The 26135-nt window shown below is 37.2% G+C and overlaps 1 protein-coding gene across 1 annotated transcript in view; it reads right to left on the minus strand.

Annotated features, from left to right (window-relative positions):
* Window positions 1–26135, minus strand: part of GRID1 (glutamate ionotropic receptor delta type subunit 1) — a 1251691-nt gene that overhangs the window by 60842 nt on the left and 1164714 nt on the right. The window contains exon 13 of the mRNA XM_053692039.1: window positions 25864–26059. Within this exon, the coding sequence (XP_053548014.1) occupies window positions 25864–26059 (196 nt within the window). The remainder of the gene's footprint in view (window positions 1–25863; window positions 26060–26135) is intronic.

Below are 26135 nucleotides of genomic sequence, written 5' to 3' on the forward strand. Positions count from 1 at the left end.
TTTTGCCATAATAAATAAACACTTAAATATAAAAATATATAAATACATTTAACATTTTGCTATTTTAAAATAACTATTGTATTTTTATTTACATTTTGATATTTTAAAAATAAGGCTTTAAGGTATATACATATTTAGTTGTTAACATTGAGTTGAAAGTTGTTTGAAAGTAAGCTTCATTGTTAAGCACTTGAACATTAACATTTTAACGTTGACCCATCCCTTACAAAAACAGTATGGTCAAGTCCAGTCCAGTCTTATTTTTGTTTTAAGAGTATAACATATTTGTTTATATCAGGCCAGGAATAGCCATAGGGCATACAGTACAAATGCCTGGTGGGCCAGGCTCTCATGTGGGCTTTGCTGCTATATGCCCACCCTTTCTTAATGTAGTTAAGAATAGCTGTTACAGTCTGCCTATTTTGTAAAGTAAAAAGTACAGTTTCTGTCTGGTCCTTAAGCCGAGTTCTGCAGTATGAGATATCTGGTCTATTTTGGCTACCTAGATGAGAGAGATCTAACTGATGTGGGTTGCTCTGCCTTTAAATTCCAATGCCTATTTTTGGTCCCAGTCCAGGTTTGGTTTAAATGATTGATGGTGATATGAGACCAGTTACATAACACTGAGTCATTTATGGTGTATTCATGTTCTTAAAACTGCTCTCAGTTTTATTCTGGTCATAATATTATTATTATTACCATTACTATTTTTAGCTTACCGTTTATTTAAAGTTTCAGTTAATATCTCCAATATAGTTCCCAGCTCACAAAGAATATGTAATGTTCAGTACAGTGACATATTTACAACTTTATTGTCTCCAAGATTGCACAGTATAAGGTATAATCCTGAGTAAAAATGTATCAATACATGTATTGATTGTAGATATAAATATGTGGTGCAAACCTAAAAATATTTGAAAGTTCACACAACTCATAATTGTGCACGTACTGTGAATTCTCTGAGAAACAACACTTACATGCCTATTTCTCTACTTTTAATTCCCCCCCCCCAACGTTTAATGTATTTTAAGTTAAATGTTACTTTCAAGATTAGAATGATAGAAGTCAGTAAAACATTTTGATGAATGTGCTAAAACATTCATCCTTCTTCACACTTTAATAAAATAGTGTAGGGTATTTTTGATGCATACTCATTAATCAGAGAATATTGATAAATATTTTTATTAACATTTTTACACCTGACATAATAATGTAGTTAATGTAAAGAAGACATAATAATATGGTTATCTTAAACAAAAGTTAGTCTATTTTACAATACTTTTTTAAGTTTATTGCTGATAAAGCAATTTATAGACTTAAAAATTAAAATTAGGGGGCGGTGACAACTAGCAAACGCATTAGATGCACTTTCATAGAGATCCAACTATTTAAAATATAACTTCTAAAGCCGTAAATCGTCTCCAAAGTCACAGTCAAGGGCATCTGGACTGTCTAGATTGAGGCAGCCACCACAGCGTATACTAGACGAGGATCCAGGAGCCAACTAGCTACTAAGACCCACACTACCACAGAACCTGTCAGCAACAGCAGCTGCAAGTCGGTGACACAGACTCTGTTTCCTTCTGCCAAGCCTGCCTTCTTGCTTCCACACGGGAGGGTCAGGGCTCAGCTCCAGAGGTAGGGTAAGCACCTTCTAAGCAGCAGGAGCCATATACTGGACTTCCTATTGCCGGCCGTTACCGCAAATTATAATTACTGAGGCTGACAGCTGAAAACAGCAAAGGAAGGTAAGTGCGGTGTCTCCACCACCAACACCTGCTAAAACCTGTTTTCATACACAGACACAAAGTGGTAGGTTGGGGCCATAAAGAAGAGACTTAATCTCCCATAGGGATCAGTTGCCCTCTTGGCGCGAATTGCCACCTTGCACTCCAGCTACCCAGCTTAACATTCTATAGTGCATTATCAGAAGTCCCTTAGCGTGCGGGATAATATTTGAAAACTAAAGAGAATATATAAATGAAAAGCAGATTCTTCAAGGAATAACATTATTCTACTTGTAGCATCCCTTGGAGACAGAGAAATACTGCTAACTAATACCTCCTATCATAAACTTGCTATTTATTTACAAGGAGGCTGACAACTTGCTGAATAATACATATACCCCTAAAAGAGTTTCAGAATTAAGATAAATATCACTACTGTGTACAGCTGCCTTAATAGCCCTGTGATACCACCACTACAGAGAAGCTGTCCAATTCCCTGAATAGGGGGGAACTAAATCATTGGCCAACACTGCCATTCCTCTTTCACTTTGTCCAGCCCATACATATGTTTTAGCTCACATATGCTCTACTTACCTAATCTAATAGCTACAGAATACGGTCCCTGCCTTCATTTAAAAGGAAAGATTTCTAGACCACAATAAACACAGTGGAGAGGCCAGATCGCTAACTGATATCAGTATTAACCCCTCCCTTTGTGCTACAGAGGATTAGACTGTGTACTGATAAATCCCCTACATCTCTAAGCACACTCTCAAGCTGACCAACCCTCAGTCTCATAAAGCCCTGTAACACTTCACATAAGAGATTTAATCTCACATTGCCATTCTAATTGAGACAGATACCTAAGTGCTATCCTACTCACACATACCTCACCCATTCCGTTTTTTCTCACCCCTAGTGGTTACATTCCAATTATCCCTTTTCCTTTTATTGTCCCTAGTGGATATGTCCCTGAGGTAGAGTGTGAATGGATTGGTACACTTTTCTCATAGGGCCTTTGGAAAATTAGAGGTTAAACCAGCTCATCTATAGAATTCAGGCTAGTACTGTGTGCCCAATGGAGTAGAGTACCCTCAAGAGATATGTGGTAGAACACCCCAAGCGCCTCTCTACAACAAAGCTTTCTACTACCAAGACCTGAATAACTAATAATATACTAAAGTACATAATTTCATCTTCAGTGCATATTTATCTAAGGAAATTGATTAGAGGGCTGCCTTTACAGTGCACACTTGTGAATACAGCTTTACTATAGCACATTCTAACAGGAAAAAACCCAAACAAGGCCGGATTGGCCAACGAGTACACCAGAAGATTTCCCAGTGGGCTGCAGCAGCTGGGGCTGGAAAGCTACAATTTAAAGGGGTGATTATTGGGTGCAATTTGGTTATAGGGTGTTTATATAATAATCTGATACTTTTTAAAATACAAACTAACAACATTTTATTATAAAAAAAATAATATTGGGGAAGGAGTATCCCATTAAACCTCTTCATATTTTTCCAGGGCTGCTTTTTATCCCCAGTCTGGCCTTGAACCTAAACACTTAGAGGGGCCCAAAAGAACTGTAGTGGACCATTTTAACAGCAAGACACTATCTTATAGGGAACTCTCTAAAGATGACACAAGATGATTGTTAATCTGTATGCAGAATCCCTGAGCGTTTAAGCCCTTGTGAACATCTTACATCACATACAGATGATATCTCAATCATTGAATTGATTAATTCCTTGTCTACTAAGATGGACTCTCACTATATCTCCTTAAAACAAGAAATAAAGACCTCTATAGCTGACCTTAGAAGAGATATTACTTCCTTGGGGGAAAGGCAGACAAACTGGAAAGAAAACACGAAGACCTAGCAATTGATCACAGTAATCTATTATCCTATACTCAAAGCTTAGCTGAAATGATCTCTGATCTTGAAACTAAGCTTGCAGATCTTGAAGACAGATACCAACGTAATAATATTCAAATTAGAGGCATTAACGAAGAAGTAACTACAGCTGCTCTTTCTGAATATCTCCTGGGGCTCTTCAAAGTTCTGCTTGGTACAATTCCAGATCAAGAATTACTAATTGACAGAGCTCACAGAGCATTAAGACCCAGAAACTCGACTTCTGAACAACTTAGAGATGTGATCATATGCCTACATTACTTGACCTTTAAAGAGAAAGTGCTCAAAGCGGCTTTTCAAAATAAAGAGCTCCCTGAGCCTTATCATACCCTGCAAATATTCACAGATCTATCATCTCATATCTTGGCAAAACGCAGATCCTTCTTACATATTACTAATTGTCTCTGTCACCACAACATCAGATATAAATGGTGCTTTCCGGTAAAGCTTTTCTTCCAGCACAATGGACAATCTCACATCATATCAGAACTCAAACAAGGCTTGGAACTTCTAGATCAACTAGATCTTATGCAAGCTACTTCTTCATCCACACGTGTTTCCTCTAACCCTCAATCTCCTCGCTCATCTGCTCCAGAATGGAGGCCATTTTCTAAAAGGAATACACCTACTCCGAAAAGAAAAGGGGGCCAGCAGTCTCAGCCAGATTAAAAGTCTACTGTCTCTATGTAATGTATATACACTTTCTGTGCTGGACTAAAGTACTAGGCAATTAATATTGTTCCTAATTTAGCCCACATAGGATTAATCTCGTGAATCCCAGTTCGTTAAATGGTTAATTTGTTTACATAGTTTGTTCAATGTTTAAATTTTCTTATGCTGTTTTAAGGTTTTTCAACTTACATGATAGCTAAATCAATTGCCCTGAATATCTGCAAAGAGGTGTGCCTATTCCCAGACAGCTATAGTCTCTCCTTTTAAGCAAGTGTACCCCACTAGAGGCTATCTGTTGCATTTGGTAGGGGTTATATGAAGGATCCATCAATTACCACATGCAATCTGGGAATATTGTCAACTATGTTCCAAATTTCTAATGATTAATCAAAAAACACAATTGCCTAATGTATTTTTCATGTTAAATTAGAACATTATGTATTGAATAATAACTAGAGTATATTCACCCTACAGGGCAGGATATGAATCTTAGACAATTATATGGGTAAAACATTCTCCTAGTAAATTTAGCACTTTTACTCTATTCCTACATTGTACTTAAAGGGACAGTCAACACTTCATTTAACATGATTGTATATTGAAAATAAAAAAACGAAGATGCGCCTGCACTATACCCCTCCTGCCTTGCCGCCTTGCTTCTTTCCTAATCAGCGTCGCTAACCTCTCTAATAACCGGTAAATATGGCAGCCAAACTCCCCCCACTGTTACGTAGCTGCCTTCTTCTTCAACTGATAAGCAAATCAGAATCCAGTCCTCGGACAGAAATTGCACGCGCGTGTTGCAACATAACTCAAGAATTAACATATCTTCACCAGATTACATCTTACCCACAGCTTTCTATATTGCTATCACCTCCTTACACTACACCAATACCCTATCAGTAACCTCCTCCACCTTCTCCCTTTTTCTTTCCCCCCCCCCCTCTCCCTCTATCTATTACTCATCAGGATGACAGGTCTCCAGCTCATGTCCCATAATGTTTAAGGACTTAACTCCCTGACTAAACATAGTCTCCTCACTAACCATAAAAGACGTTCTAAAGCTAATATAGTTTTCTTGCAGAAAACACATTGGATTCATCATCCAGGTAAGCCTTATTCTTTCAGACATTACCCCACAATGTTTGAAGATTCATTTTGCTCTAAATCTTGAGGGGTAGCCATACTAATAAAGGATAATGTAGCCTTCAAACTGTCGAGAAAGACCCAGAGGTGAGGTTTATTATTGTGATTTGTAAATTGAACAATCAGACTTACAAACTACTTAAATTAGTGCTTAAATTAGTAGCTAATGTCAAACAGGGCACTCTATTTATGGGAGTGGATTTAAATCTAATTTGGTATCCAAATTTAGACAGACAGGGTGTGAGAAATCGATTGGGAGATAGATCCACGAGCTCCCTGGCTAGTGCCTTCCGTTCATCAATGTCCCATTACAATCTATACGATATCTGAAGGGCTCTCCACCCAGCTGACAGGGATTATACTTTTTATTCCCACCCACACAAATCCCACTCGAGACTAGATTACTTCTTCACAGACCCTTGGGCACTTAATAAGGCACAAACCTCTACTATAGCACTAGTGTCACTTAAAGCCTATGTGAGAGGACTTTGCATTAAAAATTCAGCCTCGCTACGAAAGAAGCATTGTAAATTCATGACAGAACTCATGTGCTTATACAGGGCAATTACCTCCATTCAGAAAACTAACCCTACCATGGAGGGTGCATTATACATGGAACAAGTTAGAACCCAGCTCAGAGATCTAGAGTTAAATAGAGTGCAGAAAACCCTACTTAAATTTTAACAAAAATATTATTATAATAACAAAGCCAACTCATTGATGGCAACCAAACTCAGGAATAGACAAACAAAACACAAAATAGCCTCACTTAAACATGAAGGTAAAATGCTCATTACCCCCAAAGAGATCAGAGAGGCTTTTCATTCCTACTACACCTCTCTTTATAACCTTAGAAACTCTCAACCCACTGAGTCATCACCAACAGAAGACACTGCCAACCCTAAATAAGAAACAAATGAAGCAACTAAGCCACCCCATAAGTACAGAAGAACTACAAAAAGCTATCTCCCAACTTAAAAAAGGCAAAACTCCGGGCCCAGATGAGTTCACGTGACACTTTTATAAATCATTTGCCGACATCCTCACCCCTCTAATTCTTATAACCTTTAATAATTTTGTCTCCACGGGACAATGTTTCAGAGAATTCTTAGAGGCAGTTATTATTACTATACCCAATTTATCCCAGGTAGGAAAAGACCTGACAACACCCGTCGTATACTGTCTATTTTACATGAGGTGCAAAAACGGGGAACCCCCTTTCTAACCCTGTCTTTAGACGCAGAAAAAGCGTTTGACAGGATCAGATCAGAATACCTCTGGGAGATGTTGAAAGCTTTTAATATCCCCCCCAATTTATCACAGTCACGCAAAATCTATACTCCTAACTGACGGCCACAGTAAGTGGAGTAGGATTTAGCTCTGATAGGTTTAATATCTCTAATGGCACCCGACAGGGTTGTCCCCTCTCTCACCTCCTTTTTGCGTTGGCTAAAGAACCACTGGCCCAGGCGATAAGACTGGATGCACAGATACAAGGAATGCAATTCGGCAAATCACAACATAAATTAGCCCTCTTTGCTGATGATGTCACACTATTACTCACCTCACCAGCCCAATCTATGCCCGCAGTGTTTAGTTTAATTAAAAAATGTAGTGGTCGCAGCTACTACAAACTAACGGTAACTAAAACAGAAGTATTATTTTTAAACATCCCATCGCCAGAATTAACAGAACTCCAAACCTCCTACCTATTACAATGGTCGCCACACTTCATCAAGCACTTGGGAGTATATTTGAGCCCCGACCTTCAGATGGTGATCACTAAAAATTATCTGGATCACTTACCTGATTTAAAAAAAACTCCTGGTTAAATGGGAGTTTACAGAATTCTCCTGGACTGGCCGCATAGCGGCTATTAAGATGGCATTTTTGCCCAATATAACTTACCTATTCAGGTGCATCCCTATTCGGTGCCCAGATCTATACTGAATCAATTTCAAAGTCTAATATCCACATATGTTTGGAAAGGCAAGAGACCTCGAACATCCAAATTGACAATTCAGAAGCCTATTAATAAATGCAGTTTAGTGTACCCCATGTCTTATTATATCATGACGCGATACGCCTAACTAATTTTTCTGCTGACCTCTGACCTTAGGTGGTTAGAAGTAGAACAATCCTTGATCCCGATGGGTATTTTACTCTCAGACTTACCTTGGATTCCCTCATATTTTAGACACAGACTCAAGATAGTGCATCTCATTAAAAAGAATTTACACTGCGCAACACCCTGGGAAATATATTATAAAATTATAGTCCATTGGCACCTGGTCTCCACCACTTTACATAGAATATTCTGTTCTTTATCACCCTTATGCTGGAGAGAATGTGGCCACTTAAGCACAAACGCACACATATGGTGGGAGTGTCCTGAGATTAGAGGGCTGTGGAGCTCTGTGTTCAACCTTGTGCGCATACTCCAAATACCTGTAATTATGCACCCAGCTGTAGGTCTCCTACACCTTAAGACGCCGGACCTCCATAAATCCGACAAATACCTAATGACTTACCTACTGACAGCTACCAAGTTAGCAATTGCTAGAAATTGGATGCAGACTACATTAGAAAAATGGAACTCTGTGTATTTAGAGACAACATCAAATATGATATTTACCTTGAGATCTAGCCATCCTGGGACACTCTATTCACTAACTAAACTTTTCCCTCCCCCCACCCTTTTTTTTTCTTTATATTCCTCATTTTCCTATATCCCAAATGGTGAAACATGATATTTGGCTAAGGTGTGAGAGGTTTTTCTTTTCATTAGAAAGAGTTTGTTAATTTTTTATCTGCTAATTTTTACAATGTTGTATTGCTTAATGTTATTTATTTGTTTATTTTTATTCTTATTTTTTTTTCTTTATTATTCCCCCTCTGTATTTTGATCTAAACCCGCCTGGGCATAAAAGGTAGCTGTCATGCACATAGGTTTTCCCTACATCGGATGTCCCCTCGTAGGCAGTTTAATAGCTACAACCTTAAGTTACTACCTATCTTTCAAAATGAGGAATCAAGACAACTTGGTTAGACAATAACTTGCACAATCTGTTTTTAATTTTTTTTGTATAATGTTTGGTTTGCATATTGTAACTGTATGGAAAAAAAATATTCACTGTCAGAATGAAGTTATGAAGCAGAGGTCTAAAGACCGCTGCTCCATAACCTGTCCGCCTGCTCTGAGGCGGCGGACAGAAATCAACCCGATAGAATACGATTGGGTTGATTGACACCCCCTGCTAGCGGCTGCAAATCTGCAGGGGGCGGTATTGCACCAGCAATTCACAAGAACTGCTGGTGCAATGATAAATGCCAACAGCGTATGCTGTCGGCATTTATCGATGTGCAGCGGACATGATACGCTACATCGTATCATGTCTGCTCGCACTTTAATAAATTGTGTTTGTATGTTTATCCTCAATAAAATACTATTGGAAAGAAATATTAAAATTAAAGAATTTTTTATTTTAGAGTAATTAACGTTTATTGCTGCTTATATATGCTATTTTATAATAAAAAAACAAAAACTATCTTCTATTCATGGAGATTAACCTTATGAAGTCTAGATATTGGTAGAAAAATGTGGATTAAAAATTGACTTGCTGCGTGATCCAGCATTCAAAGATTTTAACACATTTAAACCTTAAATCCCAATAAGCTATTGGAAGAATACTAAGTCTCAGCTTTACAACTAACTTTTACTGATGTCTGAGCCATATCTTCCCATGACACTTCAATGTCTTTAGATTTATAGTGCAACTGATTCTTAAGAGAACATTTCTGGCCTGCTGATTTGGAAGCTTCGCTTAATGCAATCTGTAAACCATCTGGTGATGGAACTTTACAAACCCTGAAGTGTCCTTGTTTGGATTCAGAAAAGACAGGACAACTGCTCAGAAAAAAGAGAGAAGATTTTAAAGTAATCCTTGCAAATAACACAAAAGTAATGCAACTGTTATCTAGTTTATTAGCAGGGTTTAGACAATGGGGGGAGGGGTCATTATCTCAACATAAATGTGCATAAAATTATTTTTTTAAAGAAATAAACAACTAAAATCTAAATAATAGATAATCCTTTTTTCCTGTTTATTTTGAAGGACTGAAAATTTATTTATACACATTTTGTTTAATTTTTTTTTTAGTTTAGGGTTTGGGATTTTTGTAAACAATCTAGATGCCCTTTTCAGGGCAATGCAAAAGAGCTAAATGCCATTTTAAGGGCAATGCCCATACAAATGCCCCTTTCAGGGCAATGGTTAGCTTAAGTTTTGTTAGTTAGTTTTTCTATTTTGGGGGGTTGGTTGGGTGGTGGGTTTTACTGTTGGGTGGGGTCTTTGTATTTTTTTGTACAGGTAAAAGAGCTGTTTAACTTAGGACAATGCCCTACAAAAGGCCCTTTTAAGGGCTTTTAGTAGTTTATTGTAGGCTAAGTTTTTTTTTTTTTAGTTTGGGTGGGCTTTTTTATTTTTATAGGGCTATTAGATTAGGTGTAATTCTTTTTTATTTTGGATAATTTTGTTTGTTATTTTTTTCATAATTTAGTGTTTGTAATTTTTAGTAATGTACTATTTTTGTAATTAGATAGTTTTTAATTTTTAGAGTAGTGTTAGGATTTTTTAATGTGTATTTTAGTTTAATTTAATTGGTAGTTAGTTTAATTTTAGATAGTTATATTATTTTAATTGTTAGTTTAAACTTAGTTTTTTTAATTTGACAGGTAAGTTTTAATTTAATTTAGATTAGGGAACTTGTAATTTTAATATAAAGTAAGGGGGGCGTAAGGTTTAGGGGTTACTAGTTTATTGCGATGTGGGGGGGCTTTTGGTTTAGGGGTTACTAGTTTAATTTAGTATATTTCGTTGTGGGGGGCTTGTGGTTTAGGGGTTAATAGGTTTATTATAGTGGCGGCGGTGTAGGGCTTAATAACTTTAGTATAGTGGGGGGGATGTGGGCGGACGGCAGATTAGGGGTTAATAATATTTAAAGAGTGTTTGCAATGCAAAAGGGGGCCGGTTTAGGGGTTAATAACTTTAGTATAGTGGCAGTGATGTCGGTGCTGGCGGAATAGGATTTAATAATTTTTAATAGTGTCAGCGATGTCGGGAGCAGCAGATTAGGGGTTAATAACTTTAATATAGTATTTGCGATGCAGTAGTTTATGGGTGTTATGGTACTTTGTGACAGTTTAGTTATCAGTTTTATGTAACAGTTTCGTAGCATAAAACTCAAAACTACTGCTTTTAGATTGCAAAACGGATCTTGTCGGTATAGGGTGTAGTGCAAGCTTTTTAGCCTCACCACAAAACTTGTAATGGCTGCGCTATGGAAGTCCAATGAAAAAAGCGTAATTTTTACGTGTGCGAGACTGACGTTGCGTTACAGGGTTAAAAGCTTGCGGTACAGCTATACCGGCAAGCCTTGTAATGGCTGCGGTGCTGTTTTAATGCTGAAATTACCATTTTTTCAGCACAAAACACAAACGCAAAACTCGTAATCTAGGTGTTTGAGATTTAGAAATGCTATCATAATATTTGAGATGCTCAGAAACTCCTATAACCACAACGTATAAAAATAGATTGACATTTAAAGGGACGGGTACTGTAAATATTTTTTCCTCATATTTTTTATCAATGTTGCATGTATTCAATTGTTTACAAATACCTCCTTAACATTTGTTTTGTCATTTGAAATAGCTGAATTTGGTTGTTAGCGCCAATACCTATAATATCAGTTTCAATAGTAATGGCTTTAGACAAGCTATGGAGAAATAGGGTTGCTGTAGAAATCAACCTCCTAATGGGACTGGAAAAGATTGAGACCAGATTAGACCAAATTAGCATTTTATCCTGTTTTATAGCCTATAATCAATCCAGCTTTGTTCATAACATTTATCAATCAAAGCACATACATTTATATTGGTATATCAAGAAGCATATGCAAATTAAATAAATCCAGTATGTAAATAAACACTGTTTTATTTCCTTCATATTATTTACAGCAAAAAGTAATGTCTGTTAGGTTACATGGCCATAGAAAGAATACATGTTTAATTCATATAATTTTAGGACTATCAACTCTGCACTACTGTTTGTTTAACCTATGCAAAGAGTTTAAACACACAGTAGAAGTAGTGTTCAGGATCAGCAATGCTCTGAAACTACCGCTGATCTAATCAGAGGCTCAAATTACACATCAGAGTTGTGTTCATGGTAAATCAGAACTATGTGATCAACCGCAACAGCCGGCGTTCCGCTAGAGTGGGTCGCAAAAGGCTTACGTCATTCAGGAGCATCCAGGAAAAGCCCCAAAAACGTCTCGGCAAAACAGGCAAGGTGCTGAGCCCAAGGAAGCAGGAACCAACCGCTAAAAATGAATAATAGCAAAGAAAGGCTGCACAGCAGGTCACCATTCAAACAAAAGGTTTATTGTTAAATTGTTTAAATACCACTTTTATTTTTCATCTTAGTCCACCTTAAATTTCATCCCAGCTTATCTTTTATAACCATAAAAAAATATATGAATATGAGTAAATTTAATAACGTCTTTGATATATAGAGCGTCTACCACTATGTGAACTTAAAACTTATCACTGCATCTTGTGTGTATTTATGCTTTTATTAATTTTTTGTACTTTCTATTGTACTAAGTACTTTGCAAATGTGAGGGCAATTTTAGCCCTATTTAAAAATGTATGCAACATACTACACTTGAGTCTATGATTAAGCACCACTAGGGGGTGCAAAATGCGTCAGCCTGCCTGCCTTTTCCAAGTCTGACTAGGTTTTATTTTTAAATAAACCTTTTTTTTTAATTGTGACCTGTTGTGTAGCCTTCCTTTGCTATTACTGTGTTCATGGTAACCTTGTGACATAAATGTCTTCATTACTGACACAGAGATTACACCATAAACTATATACAGTGATTTTTATTTAAACAAAACAATAAAAAATTACAGAAACTTTCAAAAAAACTTTTTGAAAGGCAATCTTGTAGCTCTGAAAAGCAACCATCTGGTCTTCCAAATGAATGGGCTGTAATGCTGTGTTTTTTTTATTAAGATAAATATAACTTGTCAATCCGTATCTTGCCTCCTAAAGAAATAACACAGGATCATTTTAAATCCTTCTTTCACCAGAATACATGCATCATTATGACTGATAATGTTTGGCTTTTAGTTGAATAATTCTCTCTGTGCTTTTAAAATTCCAACCTTGAAAGGTTCTGCCAGAAATCTCACTTTTGTGTCACGATGTTCTGTTAGAATCTATGTTTAGCAAACTGAATCTTTTTATCTGTAGACATATCCAGACAAGATAATTGTAATAATTCCATCAGAACAAAGTAAAGATTTGAGAATATTAGATTCTAAATAAAAATGCTTATTTATTTAAATACCCATGTCACCTGCACGTATTGCTTACATTTAAAGATTATTTTTTGTTATTCTTTGTTGATCGTGAGTCTTATAATTAATCACATCTATTTTTAAAAGATAATAATTTATACAAACATCTGCAAATCAACAACAATTAACAGAATGGTGTCTCTGTTATTGTGTTTTATTCATTTTTTAACCTAAGATTACACAAGCGGACACAGTAATTTGCAGCCGTACTCATGTTTTTTTTCAGTTTATCTTCACTAAACGTGTATTTGTTTTCATATAAAAAGTAAAATTGCAATTGTTTGCATTCATCAGCAAAATGATTACTGAGTGTCACCTTTAATAGGATCCATGTACTAAGCAGCTGATACTGTTTGGAGCCCTTGAGGTGCAGGCTTGCTTACTGCAAGTCATACGTTTTTGGGGTGATTGGCAGACCCTGCTCTTGCACGACTCACAAAAGCTTTTTTGAGCATTATTTTGCAAACCATGTGTCTCTCCTTCAAATCCAGGACCCTGATTGGTGAGATAAACAGCATTCAAGCTAAAATGTGTTCATTTAAGAGCTGGGGACAGCATTACTCAAGGCAATCCTTGTGCAATACTATATGCAGGCAGAGGACATACAGTTTCCACTGACTGTTCACTATGAAAATAGGCAAGTCCCAAGTCAGGAACCTTATCCGCCTGCACATTAGTGCATTGGGCCCATTGCCTCCAGTTACCCCTCTCATTAATATTAGCATCCATTAGTAATGGTACCATTGCTAAAATAACAATGACTATGTTTCATATGGTTAACGAGTGCTAAAGTAATGAAGTTGTCAGAATGTAAAATGGTTTTGAATAAAACTGCTTGAATGTAAATTTGTTCTAAGTGATTTAGATCACAATAAGATATATAGAACTATCTGAAAAGGAGATAAATCAGCTTCACAGTTGTTAGAGTTGTTGACAGAAATGTTGGATTCATTATAGAATGCTTGTGCACTATAACATGTGGACAGTGGACATACAGTATCCACTGCCCATTCACCACAAAGATGGGTGGACAGGTTTCCATGTTCCTTGTTTTCTTGCTTAATAGTACATGTGGCCCAATTAGTCAACACACAAATGAATTTAGCAGACAAAAACATTGTTTTGATACATTAAAGCTAATGGGGCCAATTTATCAAGGGCTGAATGGCCCCTGATGCCCCTGTTTCAACGCAAAACAGTAGTTATGAAGCAGCAGTCTTAAGACTGCTGCTCCTTAACTGGTCCACTGCCTCTGAGCGGTGGACAGCAATCAACCCGATCAGATACGATTGGGTTGATTGACACCCCCTGCTAGCGGCCGCAAATCTGCAGGGGTGGCATTGAACAAGCAGTTCACCAGAACTGCTTGTGCAATAATAAATGCTGACAGCGAATGCTGTCTGCATTTAGTGATGTCTGTCAGACATGATATGCTACAGCGTATCATGTCGGACAGACATTGATAAATCAGCCCCATAATCTTTGTCAGTTGAAACTTTACTATTAAACTTTACTATTGCTCTAGGCTAATCCCAAATCTATTAAAATATATATTTGTATATACAGTATACATCCGAGACAGATGCCAAAATCTCTGCATTAGAGTTATATATGAAAAGGTTGCAACTGAAAATCTTAATATCTTTCTTCCCAATGAACCCCAATTATCTTCACTTCCTGAAGATTATGAACCACTTAGGGATGTGATACTTAAAGTGATGGTAAACGTTAGATAATCAAATGCCATATATGTAATCTTTGCCATTAAAAAAGTATATGTGTACCTCATTTTTTTTAATCTATCAGTGAAAAGGGTTAAATTTGTGCCTATAGTAATGTTTCTATGAATATATAATGCTGGCCCACTGGGGTGAACCTTTATGACAATTCCAATGAACAACCAATAAGTGTGTGTCATATGACACTCTTAAAGCCCAGCCCTTTGAAAGCCATTAGGAAGATTAAGGGTGGGACTGTTCTTTATGTCACAGCCCAGCCAAAATAGGAAATGAAGGGGGCAGAGGAACAGAAGATAGCAAATAGGATTATATTGGTTGTAAACTAATATATTTTCATTGCAACATTCTTAAAGTCTGAAATTTACTATCACTTTAATTTCCATATGTTTTCAAAGAAGGAACAAATCTTAATTGCATCAAGAAGGAAACAACCCTTTTCAGTTGGGGACTTCCCACTTTAATTGTATGCAGATCTCAGTTCAGTAACCTTGCAAAACTGTAGAGAGGCTTGATTCTTCACTTCACTTCTTAGGGATCATGCATTGTCATACAGGTGGGGTTTTCCTTTTAGCATAAAAGGCATGAAGAATAATACAATTAGGACTTACTGCTCACTAGAGGACCTTGAGGACTTTTGTCGTTGATTTGGAATACCTCAAACCCACCTTACCACCTACTTATCCTGATGAAGACTCTCCACGGAAAGATGAACCGTGACACCACAGTTTGAAAGAACCTGAAGGATGCAGAATGACCTTGTCATTCTTATCTTCTATGTTGGACTGCCCTTTAAGGGCTTGCCTCTATTAGCAGCATAGAGACTGACGCCATCTGCTAACTGTATCCTTTGAATATATGAATATATGATTAATTGTAATGGAAAATTAACCAATCCCATAACTATACCTTGAAACTATACTGCACTGCTCTACACAACACAGATACAACATACCTCCCATAATACTAACTGACATTTCTTAATTTTAATCCCCACCAATAGGTTATTAATGCATCACAGGAACGCAACAACTATACATGATATTGATCCGCGTTTTGTTCCTGATAGCCATAGGCCAGACACATCATTATCTTACCCCTATTTTACAACTGTGCATTATTTCATTTCAGCCATCCTTTATATTAACCACTTAACATCCAATGATACTGTGCCCTTGTGCTGGGGGGGGGGGGTATATCCCTTACTTGACTGTTTCCATGGAAGCAGTCCTATCTCAGGAAAAAATAGAAATATAATTTTAAGTAATTTAGAATCAGACTCATTAATAGATAGATGGCACTTGCAAAACTCTACCACTCGCAAGTATACATTTTTCTCCAATCCAAGAAAAAATTATTTACAAATCGATTATTTTCTCTTAGACCACAATAGCCTATCTTTAGCAACAAATCAGCTATTCACAGCATCACATAGTCTGACCTGTCATCTATTTCCATGATAATGTTTTGGGCCTCAAACCCATTACACCCCAATGTCTGGCGATTGGACAATTCAATGTTGCAAGACCCTCTAATTATTGAAAATATTTCCTGTTTCATCAAAGAATACTTCCAACTAAATTCCCCAACTACATATGACCCTGCAACATTATGGCTAGCACACAAAACCATGATTAGAGGGGAACTGATTAAACATACAGTATAGCATGTCTTTAAAAATCCTGTAACAATACAGGGAGTGCAGAATTATTAGGCAAATTAGTATTTTGACCACATCATCCTCTTTATGCATGTTGTCTTACTCCAAGCTGTATAGGCTCGAAAGCCTACTACCAATTAAGCATATTAGGTGATGTGCATCTCTGTAATGAGAAGGGGTGTGGTCTAATGACATCAACACCCTATATCAGGTGTGCATAATTATTAGGCAACTTCCTTTCCTTTGGCAAAATGGGTCAAAAGAAGGACTTGACAGGCTCAGAAAAGTCAAAAATAGTGAGATATCTTGCAGAGGGATGCAGCACTCTTAAAATTGCAAAGCTTCTGAAGCGTGATCATCAAACAATCAAGCGTTTCATTCAAAATAGTCAACAGGGTCGCAAGAAGCGTGTGGAAAAACCAAGGCGCAAAATAACTGCCCATGAACTGAGAAAAGTCAAGCGTGCAGCTGCCAAGATGCCACTTGCCACCAGTTTGGCCATATTTCAGAGCTGCAACATCACTGGAGTGCCCAAAAGCACAAGGTGTGCAATACTCAGAGACATGGCCAAGGTAAGAAAGGCTGAAATACGACCACCACTGAACAAGACACACAAGCTGAAACGTCAAGACTGGGCCAAGAAATATCTCAAGACTGATTTTTCTAAGGTTTTATGGATTGATGAAATGAGAGTGAGTCTTGATGGGCCAGATGGATGGGCCCGTGGCTGGATTGGTAAAGGGCAGAGAGCTCCAGTCCGACTCAGACGCCAGCAAGGTGGAGGTGGAGTACTGGTTTGGGCTGGTATCATCAAAGATGAGCTTGTGGGGCCTTTTCGGGTTGAGGATGGAGTCAAGCTCAACTCCCAGTCCTACTGCCAGTTTCTGGAAGACACCTTCTTCAAGCAGTGGTACAGGAAGAAGTCTGCATCCTTCAAGAAAAACATGATTTTCATGCAGGACAATGCTCCATCACACGCGTCCAAGTACTCCACAGCGTGGCTGGCAAGAAAGGGTATAAAAGAAGAAAATCTAATGACATGGCCTCCTTGTTCACCTGATCTGAACCCCATTGAGAACCTGTGGTCCATCATCAAATGTGAGATTTACAAGGAGGGAAAACAGTACACCTCTCTGAACAGTGTCTGGGAGGCTGTGGTTGCTGCTGCACGCAATGTTGATGGTGAACAGATCAAAACACTGGCAGAATCCATGGATGGCAGGCTTTTGAGTGTCCTTGCAAAGAAAGGTGGCTATATTGGTCACTGATTTGTTTTTGTTTTGTTTTTGAATGTCAGAAATGTATATTTGTGAATGTTGAGATGTTATATTGGTTTCACTGGTAAAAATAAATAATTGAAATGGGTATATATTTGTTTTTTGTTAAGTTGACTAATAATTATGCACAGTAATAGTCACCTGCACACACAGATATCCCCCTAAAATAGCTATAACTAAAAACAAACTAAAAACTACTTCCAAAAATATTCAGCTTTGATATTAATGAGTTTTTTGGGTTCATTGAGAACATGGTTGTTGTTCAATAATAAAATTAATCCTCAAAAATACAACTTGCCTAATAATTCTGCACTCCCTGTAGATATAAAAACTTTTATTGACTCTGCAAAAGGCAGAAAAAGATCATAAACAGAATCCCCAAAGAAAAGATTTGTTACACTTCTTGACTAAGCTGCAAGAGGCACTTAAATTACACCTTCAACAGGAAGCCCACAAAAGGGCATTATACCTTAAAAAAGTCTATTTTATGACGCTGGTAACAAGGCAGGTATATTACTTGCCAAAACCTTAAAATGTAATACTTTTCAAAACCATATTTTAAAACTTAATAACCCAAATAGGGAGACAGTTCATGACCCTAAGTTAATCACCAAAACATTTAGAGACTTCTATGAAACACTGTACAATTTACCCTCTTCGGTTGATGATCTTTGCAGGATCTTGATGATTACTTGCAAACTGTACACATGTCCGAATTGCACACCCAATGCATGGAATATTTAGAAGCTCCTATTGCCCTATAGGAAGTCCTAAGAGCAAGTGATGACATACCTTCAGGGAAAAGTTCAGGCTCTGATGAGTATTCAAATAAATATTATAAGTTGTTTAAGGATATTCTTTCCCCTCATCTACTATCCCTATTTTTTTAACAAATTGATCATAATGGAAGCTTTCCCATAGCTTGTTTAGAGGTTCACGTATCGTCATAACCAAACCCAGACAGCTCACTCATCTCTTGAAATACTACAGGCCCATAACTCTTTTGATACCATTACGAAAATATACACAAAAATATTGGCTAGACATCTTAATCAAATATTATCCCAAGTGATTCACATCGATCAGACATGATTTGATCAGACATGACAAAACTATCAGAACACTGCAGCTGATAGATTATGCAAATTATTACAAATCAGATTTAGATATTGTTTTCACTGATGCCTAAAAAACATTAGATCACTTAAATATTTTTTTTATATGCTATGCTTAGAAAAGTAAGTAAAGGGGAAGTTATGCTCAACTGCATTAAAAGTCTACATCAAAACCTCACAGCGAAGGTGAGAACTAATGGCATATTATCCGACAGCTTTGCAATTTACAATGGTATGAGACAAAGCTGCCTGCTCTCCCAATTATTATTATTCGTTATCAGTATGGATTTTCTGGTAGCTAATATAAGACAAAACCCACTTGTTTTGGGTATACCCATCGGTCCAAATGAGTATAAAATGTCCTTATACACAGATTATATGCTCCTCACCCTGTCATCTCATATGACTTCCCTATCTGAGGAAGTGAATGAATTCAGTAAATTTGGGAGATTTTAAAATTTTGTGGTTAATGACCAAAAATCGTAAATTCTCAATGTCACACTAACGATACAAGCGTTTGCATCTCTGTTAGACACATGTCCATACAAACCCCAAACAGGTCAATACAAACCACAAAAGTGCTCAAATATTTAGGAATCCACCTAACGCTGAACCCTAGAACATTGTTCCAGATTAACTACATACAGTTGGTTGCTGGTATCCAGAGGGACCAACACACATGGAAAAATTGCATATTCTTCCGGTGGGGTAGGATGCAAACCCTAAAAATGAACATCCTACCCAGATTATTATATGTTATTCAGATGGTCCTCATTGCACTTCCACACACTTTTCTAAGCAAGCACAAGCTATGTTAAGCTCCTTTGTATGGGGGAAAATTAAACCTTGTATGAATAGGGTGACATTGTACTGTTCTCTGAGAGATGGAGGGTTAGGTCTGCCAAAAAAATATTCATACTACAAAGCTACATGTTTAAAAAGATTGCTTGATTGGCATAGGAACAGGACTCTGAAATCCTCACTGGGGGCCTTATGTTGTATGACAAAAGGGAGCAGACCTATCTGCATACAGTCTTACTCATTATATCAGAATGTATTTAATCTATAATGTCCACATTGAGGTCTCCATTGTTGTCTTTCTCACCTAATGCAGCATTATTAGGAGGGTTAGAGGTACTGTCTCAACATTCTGAACTTTTGGAACTCAGGTATACAGTCCCTATAACTAAAATGCTTACAAATGGCAACCATAAAGACAGACATAACCAAGGTGGTGCTTTCATTAAATGGCTTAAATATAATCAATAAAAACATTTTTTGGCTACCTTCCCTTCCCGTGACTTGCTGACTAGGTCTCTCACCCTCTTTGAGCAGATGCGCCTAATGAAGTTCCCCATGTGCAATACTCTTTCATGGGCCCGCAAAATGTTATTGTATACCAGTGAGCAGGCACTTCCTAATTATGCAGAGAAATGGCATAGGGAATTTTGTGCCAATTTGCCCTTGTAAGCTTTGCCTAAAGCTTATACAGGACGTTTTGAACTCTGCTAGACTACAGAAGTCACAGACTATCCCTAAGATTTACATGTGGATAACACTAATGGCAGACACATTAGCTTTAGAGAAGTATAGCTATTTTTAGAAGTAATAAACAAGATTTATATTATCACATTCAATTCTAGTGGGATTCTAGCAGACAAACTTTAGAAATTTCACTGACAACTTAGTATGGGTCAATTGGATCTGGTAGCCAATAATCAAAAAGCGAAAATATATGGCATGCCCATAGTAAGGGAACCCGGATGGACTCTCTACTTCTCTTCTTCACCCCCCCCCCCTCTGCCTACTCCCATCACTTCCTTCTTATTATTTTAGCATTTAGCAATGTTGGGTGGACATGATCCGCTACAGCGAATCATGTCCACACGACAGTTAATAAATCTACCCCTAAATGGTAAAAGATAAAGGTAAATATTTGAAGCCTTTAAAATTAAAGACTATCTAAGTTTCAACGGCAGCCATGTTCCAGATGTACCAGCCATACATTGGTACTTGCTTGCTTCATCACCCATGGGTAGACATATGGCTGTAACAGCTTATTAAATTAAATGGAGACAGCTTAAGGTGGAATGAGGTGTTCCCTTTAAAGAGACTGGATATGCAAATGAGTGCATTTAATTTTTTTTGTAGAATTCTATCAGCCAATCGGAAATAAGGTAGAAAAAATCTGATTGGCTGACGCCGCCTGGATGAACACTTCTACCGGATGGAGGACCTCTTCTTGCCCCACTTGGATGAAGACTTCTACCGGATGAAGGACCTCCTCTGCGCACCTTGGATGAAGAATTCGACTCGGCTGGGTGAAGACGACTCAAGGTAGGATGATCTTCAGGGGGTTAGCGATAGTTTTTTTAAGGGGGTTTGGGTGGGTTAGAGTAGGGGTATGTGGTTGGTGGGTTGTAATGTTGGGGGGGTATTGTATTTTTATTTTCAGGTAAAAGAGCTGATTGCTTTGGGGCAATGCCCTGCAAAAAGCCCTTTTAAGGGCTGGTAATAGAGCTGATTACTTTAGTAGTTTAGAATAGGGTAGGGCATTTTTTTATTTTGGGGGGATTTTTTATTTTATTAGGGGGCTTAGATTAGGTGTAATTAGTTTAAACTTCTTGTAATTCTTTTTTATTTTTTGTAATTTAGTGTTTGGTTTTTTTGTATTATAGAATAGTTTATTTTATTGTATTTTAATTTAGCTAATTGTAGGTAATTTATTTAATTAATTTAATGATAGTGTAGTGTTAGGTGTATTTGTAACTTAGGTTAGGATTTATTTTACAGGTAATTTTGTACGTATTTTAACTAGGTAGCTATTAAATAGTTATTAACTATTTAATAGCTATTGTACCTAGTTAAAATAAATACAAAGTTGCCTGTAAAATAAATATAAATCCTAAAATAGCTACAATGTAACTATTAGTTATATTGTAGCTATATTAGGGTTTATTTTATAGGTAAGTATTTCGTTTTAAATAGGATTAATTTAGTTAATTTTAGGAATATTATTTTGTTTCATTTAAATTATATTTATGTTAGGGGGTGTTAGGGTTAGAGTTAGGTTTAGGGGTTAATAACTTTATTATAGTAGCGGCGACGGTGCAGGCGTGAGATTAGGGGTTAATAATTGTTGTTAGGTGGCGGCGATGTTAGGGAGGGCAGATTAGGGGTTAATGCTATTTATTCTAGTGTTTGCGAGGTGGGAGTGCGGCGGTTTAGGGGTTAATACATTTATTATAGTTGCGGCGAGGTCCGGTCGGCAGATTAGGGGTTAATAAGTATAGGTAAGGTAGCGGCGATGTTGGGGGGGCAGATTAGGGGTTAATAAATATAATATAGGGGTCGGCGGTGTTAGGGGCAGCAGCTTAGGGGTTCATAGGGATAATGTAGGTTGCGGCGGTGTCCGGAGAGGCAGATTAGGGGTTAATAGTATAATGCAGGTGCCAGCGATAGCGGGGGCGGCAGATTAGGGGTTTATAAGTGTAAGGTTAGGGGTGTTTAGACTCGGGGTTCATGTTAGGGTGTTAGGTGCAGACTTAGAAAGTGTTTCCCGATAGGAAACAATTGGGCTGCGTTAGGAGCTGAACGCTGCTTTTTTGCAGGTGTTAGGTTTTTTTTCAGCCCAAAACTGCCCCATTGTTTCCTATGGGGATATTGTGCACGAGCACGTTTTTCCAGCTTACCGCTACCGTAAGCAACGCTGGTATTGAGGGTTGATGTAGAGCTAAATTAGGCTCAACGCACCCTTTTCTGAGCCTAACGCAGCCCCTCAGACAACTCTAAATACCAGAGTTGTCTTAAGGGTGCGCTGGGAAAAAAAGCAGCGTTAGCTACGCGGGTCTTTACAGACAAAACTCTAAATCTAGCCATTACATTTTTAACATATATTTTTTTGTTCTGCATTTGTCAGTAGTGTTCTTTTGTTTTTTGTTTTCTTACTGTTTGGCATCAAAATTTGCGTCCGCAGCTTTCAAGAGCATCATTTTTTGCTTTCTGCATTATTTTTGTGGCAGTTGCTTACCTTAACTATTGTTGCAAATGGACGCCAATGAAAAAGTTTTGTATGTTTGTTGATCTTGAATCCTGGGTACATTTCTGCATTATTTTCTGTTTACTGACCACTGCTGTTCTTAACTCTGTTCCAATTTTGTCTTTTTTTTTATAGTGTTCCAGGTCCTGACCTATGACTCCTCTGACCCCAATTCTAGTTTGTAACTTGGCACCTCTGCTGTCTGGCTGGTTTTGTCTCTAGCTACTCTAACCCCGATTCTGGTTTGTCATTTTGCACCTCTGCAGTCTGGCTGGTTTTGACTCTCGCCATCTCTGAGTCTGATTCTGGTTTGTGATTTGTTACCTCTGCATCCTGATTGGTTTTGACTCTTGGCATCTCTGACCCTGATTCTGGTTTGTGATCTGGCACCTCTGCAGTCTGGCTGGTTTTGTCTCTCGACTACTCTGACCCTGATTCTGGTTTGTGATTTGGCACCTCTGCAGTCTGGCTGGTTTTAACTCTCGGGAACTCTGACCCTGATTCTGGTTTGTAATTTGGCACCTCTGCATTCTGACTGGTTTTGACTCTCGGCTACTCTGATCCTGATTCTGGTTTGCGATTTGGCACCTCTGCAGTCTGGCTGGTTTTATCTCTCAGCTACTCTGACCTACTAGTTATAATTTGGCACCTCTGCAGTCTGGCTGGTTTTGACCTTCAGCTACTTTGACCCTGATTTTGCTTGTAATTTGGCACCTCTGTAGTCTGGCTGGTTTTGATTCTCGTCTACTCTGATCATAACCTGATTCTGGTTTGTTATTTGGTACCTCTGTATTTTGACTGGTTTTGACTCTCAGTTACTCTGACCCCAATTAAAGTTTGTGATTTGACAGTGACACCTCTCCATTCTTGCTGATTGGACCCTCGGCTACTTTGACTCTGATTCTGGTTTGTGGTTTTGGCATCTTTGCCTTTAAGCTTTGGTTTGTCTTCAACTTTGCTACAGAACTTTGTTTTAACAGACCTGCCTACAACTTCAACTAACTACAAGTCATGCCCTAGGACTTATGTTGGGTTAGTGTATATTTTTCTGTTATTCGGCTACTGAGATTTATCTCTTGGCCTTTCTGTCAAGATGAGAAAATAAGAAAATAGAGCACAAAATTACAGGGTAAAAAGCAATGTCCACAAATTATGGTGTTTCCTGCAAGAAGTGTACATCACTATAGCAGCCGTTAAACCAAAGACTCTCCACTTGAACCGCCAATACAGCTGGCCCTAAAATGGAGTGACGCTGCATCTGAGAAGGCTCTCCTGGAGAACATTTTCCAACAGCTGATTCAACTTGACTGATAGGTGAACCGGGAGTTACTAGGAATCAGTAAGACTTCACAGCATTCGCCTGTTTTAAGATTTTCATTGATGTGTTTGCCATTTTTTTATATCTGATACGCTGATTACCTTATTTTAATGTTTTTATTCTGGTTATTAAAGTGTTTCACTTGAGTCCAGTTGAGCTTTTTCCCTTTATATCTTTCAGTTTTTATCCACAAATTATGATACAAAACCAATAAGTAAACAAAAAACAAGGCAGCATTTCAATTTGTTGCATGATGCACAAGTGATGCATACGTTCAAAATACTTATAATGGATATAGGATTTTAACTTTAGTAATGCAGTCTTCAACTGTTCATGTTCCATATAGATATATAGATTCATATAAATAGATAGATTGATTGATTGATAGATAGATAGATAGATAGATACTTTACAACCTTCAACATAAATAACTATTTATTTTTATTCCTATTTTACTGGCAATTTCTTCTTCTAAAAGTGTACCCAGATGATTCATTTTTCTACAACAAAGAGCTATTATAGACTGAAACTACACAGTTTCCAGAATAGAAGTAGGAATAAGAAAGTTCATAATGTAATTTTGCACACACTGTCAGAGGTTTGATAAAGAATCCAGCCAAAATAGTATACTATTTAATATATTAATGTGTAATATTTAATAATATACATTTTAATTAATCAAATAAAACCGGGGACCTTGAAATATCCCTTTAACATTAGAATTAGAAATTTCCTATATATTCAGCTTCAGATTCATATATCATTCTGTATTGAAATCAAAAGTTACATTTGGAACAAAACCCTAAAACACTTTTTTTATGAGCTTGACTGTCACATCTCATAACATGCTGACTTAACAATGCCTTGCTAATTAATCTAACAGACACTGCCTTGGCAAAAAGTCGACTTTCACATTAGTAAAGGTACTACATTTCTGCAGGGTTAGAGAGTTTTTTTCTATGCTTCATTAAAATATGTCAAACAAATGTTTGGATTTCTCCAGAAATTCTAAAAAAAAAAACACTGAAAAAAATATAGTGATTATTCAGATGTAAAGTATAAAACCATACAGTGCAGTGTTCTCCCTAGGACCTTTTTAGTGGATGCACCACTCAGCTAAAATTTAAGCCAATAAAGAGCTAAAATTAGATAATATTAAAAATTTTAACGCTAATTGCACAGATTATCATTAAATAAATTTATGTTAAATTATGCAATAAACTTGTGCCTTGGATAGCAGAAAACATTACAATTTTACAAAGTATTACTCTGCCCCTACCCGGCTACTTCATAATGCCACCCGGCTGGAATCATTTTCTGTAGAGAACACTGCAACAATATTTCTTTCAATGAGATTAAAAGGAGACAATTGCCTATTTATATTATGCAGTTTTAAATGTTTTTAAAGGGACAGTAAACACCTTAAGATTTTTTTTTATATAAAATGTTTAAATTTTAATAATAACTCAGAATTTGAAATTCACCCTGCTGGCTTCTCGAGGTAAATGCACCCTGTTTACTTTTCAATGTGAACTTTGCTACATATGTCCCTAATTGGCTTGTAACTGATAGCAACTGCAAAACAATTCATTTTATACATTATGACTGTGGCTAGTCTTATCTGTAGACTGAAGCTCAGATTGGCTTCTCCAAAAGAGGTAAATGGTGGGTGGAATTTGGCTATTAAAAATCAATTTCTGCTAAAATGATGTAATTTGTTTTAAAAATGTTTAGACTGATATGTTATTGTATTGCAACATAACAGAAATGTATTTTAGTTACAAGGTGTTAACTGTCTCTTTAATTGTGTAAATTAATAGCATTCCACTCACCTTTCTTATACCTTCAGATGGGCTTGACACACAGTTATCAGCTCCATTATTCTTACTTATAGTCCTCCATAGCTCTGCAAATGTGCTGTCCTGTTCCAAAGGATTAGTGCCTTTTGCCTTAAAATATTCATACACTGATGAATCCTTTACAGTTCCATATGACATATCCATTTGTTTGGCCAGATCTTGAAATGTTCTATAACACAAAAGACAAGAATCATAAATACTGTTTATGCACTTAGAAATATTTTTGTATTAAAGCACACTGAATT

The sequence above is a fragment of the Bombina bombina genome, chromosome 9, assembly GCF_027579735.1.
Source record: "Bombina bombina isolate aBomBom1 chromosome 9, aBomBom1.pri, whole genome shotgun sequence".
Taxonomy (NCBI): Eukaryota; Metazoa; Chordata; class Amphibia; order Anura; family Bombinatoridae; genus Bombina; species Bombina bombina.